Below are 15,389 nucleotides of genomic sequence, written 5' to 3' on the forward strand. Positions count from 1 at the left end.
AGACTTCACTAATAGCTTAATAAGCAGCATAGACAGCACCATCTTCTAATGCCTCTAACACAGACAAGTTTCCCCCCTTACCAATACACTACCATCTTGAAATACCAGAATACAAAAGGATTCACAGTTGAAGTAATAGAATGAAAGCACAATAAAAGCACAACATTCAGAAGTTATAGCCTTGAAATGGGTAAAACAGCACTTATATGTATATTTGAATAGCTGAGACTAGTATTAGCAATAACAGTACATTCTTGACAAATCACAGTTTTAATGATAGTTTTAATCAACCACACTTAATCAAGGCAGAAGGAAAGAAACTGCTTGATCATTACTCAGCCTGCCACTTCAATGGGTGTTTTCTGTCCCTTTTTGGGACAGAAAATCACTGCACTCTTTCAACTAAACAAATTTCTTGTATTCATATACTCACATGAACTCTGCAAAAGTTTAATATAACCCCAATGATTTTGTCTCCCTTTCTGTAGTGAAAATATAGAGTCTAGGATTGCAAAACAAGCGGCTTCCATGCCTGTAAGCAATTAAAAGGGCTAGTTTCCATTTTAATAACATTCATTTTATATTTAGTAAATATTTTTCTTCAATACACAGACAGCTGAAGTTTTTCAGTAAAGTAACCTATTAATTAGTACAAACCACATGTATCAAAGGGAGCATTCAGTAGCTAATTGACTGCTGCCACTTCAAACTAGTAAATCAAGAACATATCCATACAGTAACCATTACAAAAATATGGTAGTCCAATTTTTTCCTGAACAGTTCATTCCCAGCTTCACATTGAAAATGTTCTTTGAAAAGCATACCCAAACTTGGTGGCAATATCATAGACTTGCTTCTCATGCTGAAGAACCTTCTCTCTGTCACCCTCAAAGAGCAAGGTAGCTACACACAGGATGTTGGGATCAAATCCTTTAAACTGCAAAGAGAGACAAACTTGCCATTAGTCACAGTCTACATGGCAGAATACAAGGAACAGGTTCTTACTTTTCAAATACATGGCATGTGCCCTGGTCAGAAGTGTTACTGTAACTAAGAGGAATGATGGGGAAAAAAGTCTCAAAATTTACTCCCAAAACACTTAAGTTTTTCCTTGACAGGACAGGTCAATGGAAATAACAGAAATTATCTGTCACCTCTTTCCTCCTGCTAAAAAGCAGGATAGGCATAACAGCTGTCTACCTATGCTGTAGAAAAAAAAAAGGTCTTAAATGCTTTGAGCAATAGAGACATTTATATTCAATCAACTAGTCCTATGTTAAACAGCTAAAAAAGCAAGAAGAAAACTATGACCATCATGAATGTGGAGGGAAGGAAAAACTTCTGGGCTATCTCTAAACAGAATATGTATTCCCTAACAAAAGAAGTCCCAAGACATATATTATTTCCCACTTCAATAAGCTAAGAAAAAACAGCAGAATCAACACTGGTCACTGTCTTCCAGAAGTACACCCACTCTTGGAAGATAATGAAATTTTTCTACATTTGAATACCCATATTTGCAGTAACTCTCTAGTTGGGTAATTTGGAGGGAAAAAAATCAATAATAAGATAACATATTTAATACAAAAGCCTAGGTGACATCATTTTAGCACTAAATCATTGTAGGTTAAAAAGGAATGAATTCCAGAAAGACAAAAAAACAATTTGTGTGGGAAAATCTGCCTAATATCTTGAGCATCTTCCAAAATTCTAGCTCACTCTAATAACAAGGTAGATCATGCCTTGAAAAAATCTAGGAAGATGAAAATATAGTATCAGTATTCACTGATCCATCAGTATTCACTGATTATCACTGGTTTGCCAGCTGGGCAAACTGGTTCCAGTCTTCCCCTGTCACCAAGTTACTGTTAAACAAGACACATTAATCTCGTATACAGGTATGACCAGTGACAACAGCTCCCTTGGAGCAACTCCTCAAACACAATCTCATTTGAATTCAACCACCTTTAGAACCTCAAGTTCTTACATTGTATTATCAGTTACATTCAAACTCAGCTGCATTAGCAGTTTACAAAAACATCCTATATTTTATGAATAGAATGCAAAATTCAAACCAATGTTAAATACCCTGAAATTACCTTTGTGATGTAGAACTTTTTCAGTCCATCCAAAAACGATGTAAAAATGGAAGCAACTTGTGGTTTAAGAGCATGACCTTTGGCAAAAAGCAGAAAAAGGCACATTAAGGGAAACAGTGCTCTTAAGATTCTTACTTCAAGGGGCAAAGAAAAAATAGCTTGGTAGTCAAAATTACTAGAATTGCTCAGAGCATTTTGATTATCAAAATTAAAGAGAATTCTCTCTACTCATTTAGAACATGATTTAGGAAAAGGTTTCAATAATTTTTTGAAGACATATGTACACCTGTGCACAAATATTTGACACTTTAATTAAGGCTGCCCTAGTTTAGATCTCACAAGCCTATGGAAACTTTTTAAGAGAGCACTTCATTAGTTTTTACACCACAAAACTAAGCAAAAATCAGTGATCAGTGACTTTTTTTTAAAGTTACACCAAAACCACTGAAACAAACATGGTGAAAGTTAGGAGTTAAGCATTTTTTTCTTTAACAGTTATATCACTTGTGTGAAGTTTTCTACATAAAGCTAGTTATTGCTTCCTTAATGACAAACGGGGAACTAAAATTACCAGGATATACAAATGGTGTCTTGGAGCCTGTTAAATTAACATTTCTGCCTCAGGACTGGGTTTAATTGAGATGAAAGTCTTTTACTGTTTGTTCATTGTTTTCAGTCACAAACAACTTCTGAACTCTCATTACTGCTTCACTTTAGCAGCCTGGCATCTGGCCTACATGCTGTGAGCCCAATTCATAAAAAGTTATGCACCATTTACATGATACTTCCTTCTAAAATACTTCACAAAGCATTTCCTCCTCAATAACACATGAACTTCAACAACTATGTGCTCTTTTTTCCTCTTAAGCAAAGAGGGAGTTTCTCTGCAGATACAAACCCCAAGGAGGACATCTACAAGCACACTTCAGTAAGCACAGAGAAATCATGAATTTATTAAATCACAGTCTAAAAAATTACTTAATGATTACAAGAAAAATCAATATTGACACACCTGAAACTATGTTTACAGCTTGCAATTGGTCAAATTGTGCTTCCCAAATAAAAAAGAAAAAGAAATGCACCTGTTTCTGTTGGACATGTCTGAGCAGAACAGTGTAACACAAAATGAGCAAAGCAAGCAGCAAGGCTTGTTGGGCCTCTCAGCTCTTCCAAATCACAATTTCCTTGATTTGAAAAATGAAGTTCAGCTTTTTCAACACCACTACATTAATGTCATTTGAAGCTGAGATTCATCACTGAGGCTTCTGTGCAAAAGAAGTTTCAGAAATTCTGTCTTGTTGAAGTATCATAGTAGAGGTTTCCAAGGTCAGTCACACTTTCCATTTTCATCTTCTGGGTACAATCAAAATAGCATGGTCTCAGCAAGTTCTGCAAGCTATTAGCTTTTGAGTCATGGAACTTTAGAGTCTCCATGAGAGTGTCTTGAGCTAGAACATATCTTCTACCAAATTTGCTAGAGTTTAAAATGACAGCTTTCCCTTAGAATTGCTGAGAAATGATTGTTCTGCATTTTTGACATTGTCCTATTTAGGTATTTGAACCAGCTGAAATTTTACTAAATCTTTTGTCTCCAGGAATTTCTGGTAGCTTCACTGACTTTCAATACCTAAAGCCTAACAGCTTAGATGTACTTGCACACAGTTACAGCACTTACATCACTTTATCTTTTTTTTGAAAACAGACAGATCACTTTGGACAAATATGTCATTACCTCTCTCCCAATCAAACATTATGATATCAGAATGGTTTTAAAAACATACAAATTCTAAGGAAGCTGTGAGATGCTTTCATGAAATTTAAAGGAACCAATCCACTTACCTTGAAAATAAGGTGCTGGCATTCTGATTTTTTTTCATATCCAACTTCTTATTAATACTCTTAGGAAGAAAATGTTTCAAGTACTGTATTTTAAAACTAGAATCTCTACTCCTTTACAGCAAAATAGAGGAAGTGATTCCAGAATTTCAATCTTACCAATAGACTAAATGTGAAGAAAAGAAAACATAGCAGAAAACCCATCTCATTTATAGGCAGAGCATGGCTCTTTACTGACTCAAGTAGTGCATAGTGTTTCCTCAGAGACTGTCTTCTGTTTCCCAGACTCACATTATGGCACTATCTGAAGTTAAACTCTGGGTTCACTGCCCTCTGTCTAGATTTGAGCAAAAGAATTACTACCCAAAAGAGGCATAAGCTACTAAAAAGGCCTTGGAAACATGACACTCCATGATGATCCACATACTTACCAAACTGAAACTGTGCATTGTCGACAAGGCGAATTGATGCAGGAGCACATCTCTTGGAGGCACAGTCAGGGGAGTAAGAGGAAGGAAGAATAAAAAGATTATACAGTTGGCTTTGAAATTCATTACAATTAAATTTTCATTACAAAACAGCATATAAGAAAGCATACTTTGATACCAGAGACCTCTGGCCATCACCATCATAGAAACAGGGTGACTATAAGGTTGTTTTCACTGGAAATGCAACATCTACTAGGTATAGTAGATGGTCTAGATATAATGCACTGAGAATCTTCAGCTTAACCTGAAGCCAACACAGTAATAGTCCAAAAATATTGATCTTCACATTTTGAGTGTTTTTCTAAAATGGCATATGCACTAAAGATAGTACGCTTTATTACATCAAGATTTGTTTCTGTGTAATCAGAGACACACACATAATAAAAACAAAATAAAAAAAGTTTAATTGTTGAAGGTCATCTTGGCATGCAGCTGAGCACTACACAGCTGCTCACTCAGTCTCCTCCCTAGTGGGATGGGGAAGAAAAATCAGAAGGGCAAAAGCTGAAAAACCGATGGGTTGAGATGAAGACAGCTTGGTAAGCAAAATGGGGGAAAAACCCCACAAAAGCACAATGCAAAAAGCAATCAATTACCAACAGTTGACCAATATGCAGCCAGTCTTCAAGCAATGGCAACCCCTATGAAACATCTCCCTCTATTTTATTTATGATCATGATGCTATACGGTATCTGACTTTAGTCAGTTTGGGTCAGTTGTCCCAGCCTCTTATCTGCTCCCACACTTGGTGGTGGGAAGAGAGGGAGAAACAGAAAAAGCCTGACACTGTACACATTGTTTAGCAATAACTAAAACACTGTTTAGCAATAACTCACACTTTTGGTTACAAGTACAAAAGCTACCACCACACATGCTATTATGAAAAAAGCTGACTTCATCCTGGCTAGACCTGGTACACTCATGCTCTGCTGTCAGACTGCAACCAAAATCTGTACTTGGGTTTAATCTAGATTCTGTACAGGAATCTGAAAATCTGTAAGAACAGCTGCCTTCACTTAGGCAAGTTTCTGGTCATGTATATGCCTACATCCTACACTCACTGATGGCCATGTCCAGTCATACTGAAATGTATGGCCAGAGGAATATGACAAAAGTCTGAATTTTAGGCTAGTCATCATCTAATCACGTGGATATGGAAGTACTGCTCTTTCACTTCATTTGACACATTCACTCCTCACAATACCATTAATATGTATTTGGTCACACAAGAGGAAGAAAGAATATGAAGAGCTAAGGAAGCTCACCAGGCAGGTGGACAGAAGGCTGTGGGAGTGGTTTTAAATGAGACCAACCCACCCACACCCTACAGGCTGATTATCCTTACATTAAAGTGGACTGATACATGAAAGAGCTTTTCAGACAGCAATCATTTTAATTACTACTCAGATTGATGCGAGGGGCAACAGAAGAGAATAAGTAGTTCAGGCTCAAGTAAGCAGAGAAACAGCAGCAGCAGCAACAGAAGCTTAGAAATGGAGCAACATTATGTGGCAAATAGTGCCTCTTTTTTTCCCTCTAACTAAGCCCACAGACAGGGAAAACACATGAGTTCCTTAACTGGTTTTAAATGTTGATCAGCCATATGATTAAGCATTCCCAAAAAGTCTGCTTAGGTACCTTTAAAAGGAAGGACAAGCACTAGCAGTAGAAGCACGACAGAAAAACTGGCAAGTGCTGCTGACTAGCATATACATGTCATTCACATACCAGTTTGAACATCTGGCTTGGAACATTAAGCCATTAATTTAGACCAATCACTGGAAAAAATGTAAAGCCGTGTTTAGTTTGGCATTAATTAAAACATTTCTGAAATTATTTCCCCAATTCAGGGTGCATTCTACCATTCATATATATAATTTGGTATGTTTTGCACAGAGCACAGCAAAGTTAGTCAGCGGAGAAAGAGGATAACCAGGCTAAGATTTGTTTGGATGCATAGCTTTGAGGAAAAGTACTGCAGAACTTTGATATCAAAGTACTTCACTACCTGAAACCATCTGCCTGCACTATTCTCTATTTAAATACCACAGTCTAAGCACAATTCCAGTTGGTAATATCCATCTGACCTGCCCATGCCTCACTGTGCTCCAGGCAGTGATTTTTAAATACAGGCCATATCCTTCCATTGCATTCCTTTTGCTCCTTTACCACTTCAAAGCCATGAATTCAACTGCCTTCTATATGTATGCTGCAAATCAATTCCTTTAAACACTGGTCCCTTTTACATAGTCCTATTTAATCTGAGGGTAAAGTTCTCAGCTGAAGGAGATACACAGCTGAATATTTCAGGCTGCAATATGAAAATAACTCCCTCTGAAACAAGCCATTAAAAGGCTTGTCCATGCTTTGGCTCAGAATACCAAGCAAAGTCATAACATGCTCGGTCCTCAACTGAGTAATTTCCAAAATCCTCATGGACCATATCCTGCATTTCATGGACCATACACGCTTATGGGATTCCTACCTCAAATTCCTGGTTATCAAGTGCAGAAATACTGAAGCACAAATACACCCCTACTGCTAGAATCCATGAGTCCTTAAGTGAAGTCAACAGTCAGCTTTTCTTTACCTGCTTTGCCACTTCCCTCAAGCAGGCCACCCCTCGCTCAAAGTTGGGGAAGACCACAGAGCCGTACTTCTGGTACTCGGGGACCGGGCGAATCTTTATCGTAACTTCAGTAACCACTCCAAGCGTTCCTTCAGGAGAGGAGAAAAACTGAGCAAAATGTTCCAGGATGAACTGCTTGCAAGCTACCCAACTTAACATGTACCAGAATGTTGTAAGTTAACATAAATCAGAAATCCCCAAAATTCAGTTTGCAGTAACAGGTGATTTATTCCTTACTTTTTACATGGTGAATGCTCAAAAAATACTGTCTAAATTGTGGTCTTTGTTACTAGACTTGTAGGCTAGTATGGACCACAGGTCCATTTAAAGCAGTGTTAAAAGCTGCAACTGCACAGTCCTAATTAAGGTCTCAGTGTTTTATTCTAACACAAGAAATTCATGCCTGCACAATGCCACCCATTGACACGCTGGAAGCCACAGCATTAAAGATGCTCAAATAATCAAGCATTATTGAAGCTGAATTAAGATGCAGCATTAGAAATTACTCTGTTTGTACCTTCAGATCCCATAATGAAGTGATGGATATCAGGTCCTGTTGACATGCGAGGTACTTGACAGTTTTTTTCTACTATTCCTCTAGGAGTTACCATTTTTATATGGATCACCTGTTTAAACAAAGTGCAATGACTATCAGTACTAGCATTAAGCACAGATTTTTATTATATTTCTTTTCCACAAAACATATTAAGTTTGATACAGTTTGGCCTTATAGGTTTTAGACATTCTGTAGGCAATCCCAAGAACCTGAGAACTGTTACCAACCATGATTTTGACACAGCATGGTTTCCCCACACAGCAGATAATTTCCATTCTATGACAGACCATATCAACTGGTGGCTACATCCAGGCAATACCAGCTAAAACTGTTTTGCTCCTCAGTGTAGAACTCCACAGATAGAACTTTATATACACCAGGACTTCAATCAGAATACACATTGTACTACAGAGGGAAAAAGTGAGGGCTTAAACTTTGCTTAAGTTTTGCTTTAGAACTGCTGTTTGATGAAGCTACTATAATTCAGTCATTGATTGCTACAGAAATATTTCAATTAGGAGGAAAGACAGAAGTAGTGAAATACTTTGTGAAATAGATTATCAATATAAAAGCTGCCATAAGACTGACACATGTGCAGGGCTAGGAGGTTGTTTTTTAAAAAATATTTTTCAATGTTATTGTTTCCAGCTTCATTCAGGCCAATGCAATAGAGCCCACGTGGATTGTCTTAATCCTCTATTCAATTCAATCCTCTATTTTATACCAAAGAAGGGCAGAGTTTCAGCTTTGCTTTAGTGATGCCTTCAAATTAAGCAAAATTACTGAATTTCAGCTAATGGCTTTACAACTTTCACGCACAGGTAGTTAAGTAATTTTCACTCCATGCAATTTATGAACCATTGATTCTGCATTAAGTGGATTTTAGGCAGCTTATATAACACACAGTTTCAAGATATAAAGGTCCTCAAAAGGTAAACACTCCTTGAAACATTCTCACTGTGCTATTTTGAAACTCATGAACTGTTCTGAATCAATTTTCAATCCTATTTCCTCCTAATGAAAATTTCAGAAGCAGTTTTAGCCTGAAGTTATCGTTCCATAATAGAGAAGCCTTCTTCCCACTCCCAGAACAAGCAAAACTGTACCATTCAGGCAGCAGGGGAATGATGACACTTTGTAAGAGCTACGAGTTTTACTTCAGCCAGGACTACTGAATAAAAACTGAGTAGTTCCTGCCAGCCTCAGTCACTGACAGTGACATCTGTGCACAGAACAAATATGTCTAAGCTATGAGCTGATGACAAAGCCTGAGGTAACAAGGATACATTACCTAGAGAGTGCTGCAAGAAAGAAGGAAAACATTCACACATGGAAGGATTAAACAAATTATCAGAGAAAGCTGAAAGTTTGAAGCAAAAAGGCAGGCAAAGTCTGAGCAGTGATGATTTATCTTCAATGCATTCAATGTAACAGAAAACATAGACTTTAAAATCAGAAAGTATGCTTAAAAGTCAAAAAATTATCTGAGTTAATATAAAGTTGAACCATTTTAATGACTAAAACAAAGTCAAGAGTAGAACACGGCCATTCCCAGTCCACTGCTTCTTTCCTCTGGGTTCCTACAGACCATGTGGTGGCACTAGATCTCACCACTGTGCACCCACATGCTCAGTTAGATCAGCCTACTGATTTAAACCATACTGCTAACCATGGGCATGTGGGAAGGTGGGGAGCTTGCTTGCTGTCAGCTCAGCTAGACATCTTCATTCAGGTACACACAACAGGTAGGAGAGACCATGGGACTTCTGAAGTTTGACAGGATTATTACACTGGACGAATAGAGAGTCCAAAAGAGTAGAAGACAGCACCAGAGTCAAGACAGAGTAACAATTCCTTAAGCTGGTCAGTGAGTGCTCAAATGAGAATTACTTTTATGTCAGTGATAAGGATTACTAGTACTAATACCAAAAACAAGGAAACAAGCATGTCAGTCAAGGCTTGATGCCACAACTGTATTACACAAAGAAACACTATTTACCCTCCCACTGTGAGTCATTATAAAAGTTAAATATCTGAACAGAAAAATTATAACAAGTATTAAAAAATTATAACAAGCATTAAAACAAGATACTTACCAGATCTTCAATGTTTCCATAGATGTTTTTTTTCATGCCTGATGCTCGTGTTGCTACCCAGCCTCCCAGTGAACTGAATTCCATGGAGTCTGGTTCGTGGCCTGTACAGAAGCCACTTTCAGCAAGCTAAAGAAAAGAAAAAATACATCCTACAGGTCCTGCCTTAACTTAGTACTCCAAATTCAATGTGCTATACTTGTTTGGGTTGTTTATTTTTTTTTAAATAACTGTCCTTATCACACACCCATTTATGAAAGTTTTATTTTGGATATGTACATGACATGCAAATTGATTCTGCTTCTACTGTGCATACCTGTGCTACATATCACCCATGATACTCCTTCTCCTGTATTTTAAAACTGAGAACTCTATTGCTCAAAACAAGGTGAAAATTCATCTGCAAAAAGAAGTTATAACTTAAGTAACTGCCAACTTTGCACAAATGCTGCCAATAAATAAGGCACTTAATCTCTTGTTTCTTCTATCCTAATGTGATATGCAGCAGGTCTGCAGAAAATTTGAGCAAATTGCCTGTACTTAATTCTCTCAAGGAGAGATGTGTTTTAATATACAGCCATCTGGTTGGGCTTCCTGTATGCAACACCGTCAACTGCTTGTGATGCAGATCATGCATTCCTGTACATTAAGTAGTCACTTGTTTCTCATTTTTCTGCATTAACTTGGCCTTGCCATCTGCACAGCACCTGAGGTTGACGGGATGCCCTCAGAATCACAACACCACAGCTGTCAAACAGCAAGAACTAAAGGCCAAGCAATCTCACATTAAGTGATAACTGCATTAGTGCATTTGAGATAATCAGTGTGCACTGACCAACTGATAACAATCATGTTGAACAGCTGTATTTAAGTATACCATGTAACATGGATCATTAACTATGTTCTGTTGTACATAGTGGTTCTAACTTAAAGGCTGAAAGTCACTTCTACATCCTGTTTACAGCAATTCATTTAGCTCATGGTTTTCTCTATATCACAGGAACTTGTGGCTTTGTATGTTTACTGGTCATGTGTTAGGAAGGGTGGGTTCATACCACTGCATGTAATTCTTACCAGTTGCATGAAAACACACAAGAATTAAGCTAGAATTCAATGATTTGGACAAGACATGAACAATACCCAAGAAAAATATAAAAAAAATACTAGAAATGTAACCAGATAAAAATACCTGTTTTTCCAGATCTTGTCCAACAATGCCAGCTTCTACACAAGCTGTTAAGTTTTTTTCATCTATCCAGAGAATCCGATTCTGTTGAAAAGCCAATTAAAACTAAGAATGAGTGTTTAAGATTTCTGTTTACTTCCTTCTCTAATGCTATAGGATCAACATACTTAGTCATACAATTTACTATTAATACCACTCCAGTTACTACACCAGTGGAAGCTGAGGCTCTTCACTCCCTCAAACTGCTACACAACAGGTTTCAATTTACAGTCACCACTACAAGAGACTAACACATTTATCTGTCAATTTATACCAGGGATGTTTACAGAATAAAAAGCAAAAAAAGCCAGAAAGAATTAAATCAAAACTCTTGCAGGAGTCTCCCTCTCACAAGGTATGGGCTAACTAATTATTCAAAGTCAACTATTTCAGCTGCTTAACTGATCTCAGATGCCTATATAAATCAGTTTTTATGCAATAGGGACCTTATATAACATAAAGATAACCATTAAGTGTTTATTAAAATAGTAAAGCTTCAGCAATCAACTGCTCTCAGACACATATGTTTTAACTTTGACAATGCTTCCTTTCACCTTAATTTTCTTATTTTCTCTCTTCATTAATGATTACAAGAACTGGCTGGCAGTCATTCAAGACACCTGAAACTGTTTTTTTTTTCTGACTCAATGCTTATTTACCCATCTAGCTGACAAAAAACCAAGATAGTAAGAATTAACCACATTTCCCTGCCACACCTAAACCTGACAGAAGTCAAAGCTGTGGGCTATAAATCAAGGAGTTCAAATGAAGGCCTGAGTCACAAGTGACTTGTTGGATTTCATTCTGCATAGACACCTGAAGAGCTTCCTTCAACATACAAGTACCACCTCTGCAGAAAAAAAATCACTTTGTTTAACTGAAGAACCACTGAGTGCAGAAAACTGAGCCAAACCCCAGGTCTTACCTTCAAGGCTAAGGGAGTTAATAAGCTCAGCAAGTACCTGAAGGCAGTAGAGCCTTACATCAAAGATACAGAGCTGTTTCTGAAGCATCTCATTACCAAGTAGCCATAAATCTATTTTAAAAGTACAAAGCTCCTTCATAATGAAAAGATGAAAACTAGCAATAAATTTTACAGAACTTCATTTCTAGACTGCCATAAAGCTATGAACTTCACATTCTCAAGATGCTATCTAGACAAAAACCCCAGTTATTTCTTGAAAGTTTATCCTTCAAGTTGATTTATATATATTAGGTCACCTTATCAATCTTTGTTTTAAGTAATTTGAAGTCTAGTGCAAGAACTAGTGAAATTTTCAATAACAACTTCCTCCTAGTCTTTCATTTATCCTCAGATACAAATTCCAATATAGAAGAAGAGGAGCTTTCTCTGAGTTTGATCACTTGAAGCTGCTATAAGGCTTAACAGTGATTTTTTTTTTATTGAATATATACAGGTCATATGAAGTAGTACAGGACTAATATCAGAAAAACAAACTGAAGGAGTACCAGTTTAATAATCATGGTGATAATTAATACTTCCATCCCTACTTTATTGTGGAAAATAAAGAAATGTCATTCTGTAATGATCACCAAAGTAACTGTAGGATGATTTTAAAAAACTAAAATAAAACTTATTTAAGAGATCATACCATTTGTGATGTATCCAGGGAGACAATTGTTCTTTTTTCTTCTTCAGGACATTCAAGAGCACTAGAGACACTCGTCCCTCCTGCAAATATGGGAATGATATTCTGTGATCATAAAATTCTCAGGTAGCTTTTCTTCCAATAGAATGCCTCTCTCCCTCCTTTCTGATAAAGAACTGAATAAAGAAAGATCACTGAAGTTAACTGTTTGAGGCTAGTGATTAGCCTCTTAAGGCTGCTCCTTCTCCAGGTTTCACAAAATCAAGGCAGCTGTGGAGCTGAACAATGCTTCAGCAGCACTCCATAACAGATATGACATTCTATGACCATCTCAGCTGCTTCTGTTAAGCTCTGCACAGATCTTTAAAACAAAGAAGGATAAGAAATTACAAAGAAAGCCATTCAAGAAACAGAGAACTATATTTTCTTGACAAAAACCTTATCACAGAATGAGCTCATGAAAGCCAAAACCCCGTGTTTTCTAAGCTCTATGTTAAAACAAGGTAGCTCACAACTCTACTTCAGCAGGCTTAGAGGAGAAGACATCCACAGTGAAAACTGGAAGTCCTTTATGGATTCTTTAGGCTGTGGAGGACACAGATTGTACAGGCCTTTAGCTGTACTCTGTATCTGGAATACTTTCTGAAAACCCCTTCAAACAGGAGTTTCTACTGAACAACATCTAAAAGGAAAATAGCATAATTCTGAGGTAGTGTTTTGACCACAATCCCCTCTGAAACTTTGAATTTCAACAGTGCAACAAAAACCCCTAATTTATATAAGTTGTGGGAACACAGCACAAGTAATGAAGAACACATATTTAAATTGAAGACATTTTCAGGAATAACCTTAAACAGTTAGGAGATTTCATCATTTCACTTACCACCAAATGGTATTATGCAGAGATTGTGTTTGCAGGCCAATTCCACAATTTTAACTACATCTTCATGGCAAACTAAAAAAGAACAAACAGTTAAAAACCAGACTTTGTGCTTGTTATTTGTGCTTATTACTAAATACTGCAGTCTCATTAAGCAGCAGCCCCTTTTCCAACACCAGCAAGGAGGACATTTCAAAGGTAGGCAATAAATAAGAGCTGGGCTCAGAAGTATCAGTTATAGAGTAAAGTTTAGACTCAAACAATTCTACATTTGAAGAACTAACTACAGTCTTAGTCTCTTGCTCTACTCATGGATTGAAACCTCTTGCAAATTCTCAGGGCAGGATGGACCACCAAACAGTTAACAATTCATCTAGGTATCTTGGAGAACAAATCACATGTAAAGCTTTTATTGAAAACTGGCTGTCCAATTTATTTTAAGTGAGAAATAAGTCTCTTCTGAGAGATAAACAGCACATTTCTTTCTTCCTGAATGACATTCAGTTTCAGAAGAGGAGTTGCTGATGAAATCTAGTTTTTCAGGATGCATTCTGTACCTGGTCAAAGAGGGAGGTGGAAATGTTTGTGCACAGCCAAGTAAAAGGATCAAAAAAGGGATCAAATACATTGCATACATGAGTTTGTACAAACAGCAAAGAATGAGCAGGGCTAAATAAATAGTTTCCAAACTCTGGCTGCTTCGCTCTTGTCATACAGAGATGTTTTAAATGAAGGTAGTCAATCATTTTGTTTCAGCTTTTGGAGCTACACAAAATAGAAGTTGTGGCAAGTACTGTTCACAGTCACCAGTGCTCCAGAGCACCTGGCCTCAAGTAATGAATTTCATCTTACAGTGCCTCTTTTCATGCTTCCCATATGTGATTTTTTCCTCTAAATAAAGGAAGGAAAACTGAGTAGGACTAAGTTCTTACAAGAAATTTTGAGTTTTTAATGCAGTGCAGCTATCAAAGTTATAAAAGTAACAAAACAGTTGGAAGCATACAACTGAACAGAAATTGACATTTACTTAGATCAAATGACCTTTTAGTTCACTACTGAAGTGAAGTTTGGTTCACACATGGAGTAGTTCCTAGTGACCAGAGGGCACACGACTCAAGTAAAAAAAAAGCATTTGTATCCTTTTACTAGACAGAAACAAGCAGGCCTAGCCTATACTCAGACTGCACTGCTCTTTCTTCCAGTCACTGATCTTTTGTAGAGTGTTCTAATAGGATTTACAGGTGTTACACTTTGTTTTTACTAAAGTACAGCATGTAAAAAACCAAAAGTTCTTCAGTGCAAACATTTCACTACCTCTCTAGCATCATGTACACCTTTAGAACCCAAAATTGAGACTGTCATTTTTGACAACTGCTCTTGCTGAACATACACATTCACATTACACAGTGGTTATTTTAAGTGGTGAATTCATCAGCCAACAAACTTCAGCTATATTTAATAATGAAGTGACTTCACTACAAAATGATGGGATTTCACAGACACAACCAGCAGTCCAGTTGCTAAACAATCATGATTACCATTCATGAGAAAATTCCTTCAGTTTCTGTAAAGATGAGTGAAGCCAGTGAACCAAGAGGCAGTTTGCCCCTGACCAGAAAGCACAAGAGTTTAGTAAACAATGGCCCAGCTCAGAAGGGAGATGATGACAATAAAAACTTACCAGGCCATACAACTATATCAGGAATTCGCTTAAACATTCCTTCCCTGAGTACAAATATCTCGTGTAGGCAGTGGCCTGGAACACAAACAATAAGTTACCATGGTCAGACAAGAAAGTGTTGAAAGCAGCACAGTTATACCAATGAAGTTCTCTTACCATGAGCTCTGAATACCCTATCTTCTGCATCCTGGGAATATGAGATTTTAGTGGCTCTAAGATCCTGAAGAAATTCTTCATTTACAATGGATGGAGGTACATCATTAACATTTAAAGATGCCTACAATACAAGGAA

General features: G+C 37.2%; 1 protein-coding gene across 2 annotated transcripts in view; it reads right to left on the minus strand.

The window, feature by feature from the left end:
* The window catches only part of AGPS (alkylglycerone phosphate synthase), a 50,051-nt gene that overhangs the window by 16,114 nt on the left and 18,548 nt on the right, over positions 1–15,389 (minus strand). For both annotated transcript variants that reach the window (XM_064718345.1, XM_064718344.1), the window contains exons 4-14: positions 15,254–15,374; positions 15,098–15,172; positions 13,420–13,491; positions 12,540–12,619; positions 10,891–10,971; positions 9,705–9,830; positions 7,570–7,678; positions 7,014–7,141; positions 4,367–4,418; positions 2,100–2,176; positions 825–937 (exon numbers count right to left, since the gene is read on the minus strand). In XM_064718345.1, coding sequence (XP_064574415.1) covers positions 825–937; positions 2,100–2,176; positions 4,367–4,418; positions 7,014–7,141; positions 7,570–7,678; positions 9,705–9,830; positions 10,891–10,971; positions 12,540–12,619; positions 13,420–13,491; positions 15,098–15,172; positions 15,254–15,374 — 1,034 coding nt within the window. The remainder of the gene's footprint in view (positions 1–824; positions 938–2,099; positions 2,177–4,366; positions 4,419–7,013; positions 7,142–7,569; positions 7,679–9,704; positions 9,831–10,890; positions 10,972–12,539; positions 12,620–13,419; positions 13,492–15,097; positions 15,173–15,253; positions 15,375–15,389) is intronic.

Source organism: Zonotrichia leucophrys, chromosome 7 (genome assembly GCF_028769735.1).
Source record: "Zonotrichia leucophrys gambelii isolate GWCS_2022_RI chromosome 7, RI_Zleu_2.0, whole genome shotgun sequence".
Classification (NCBI taxonomy): domain Eukaryota; kingdom Metazoa; phylum Chordata; class Aves; order Passeriformes; family Passerellidae; genus Zonotrichia; species Zonotrichia leucophrys.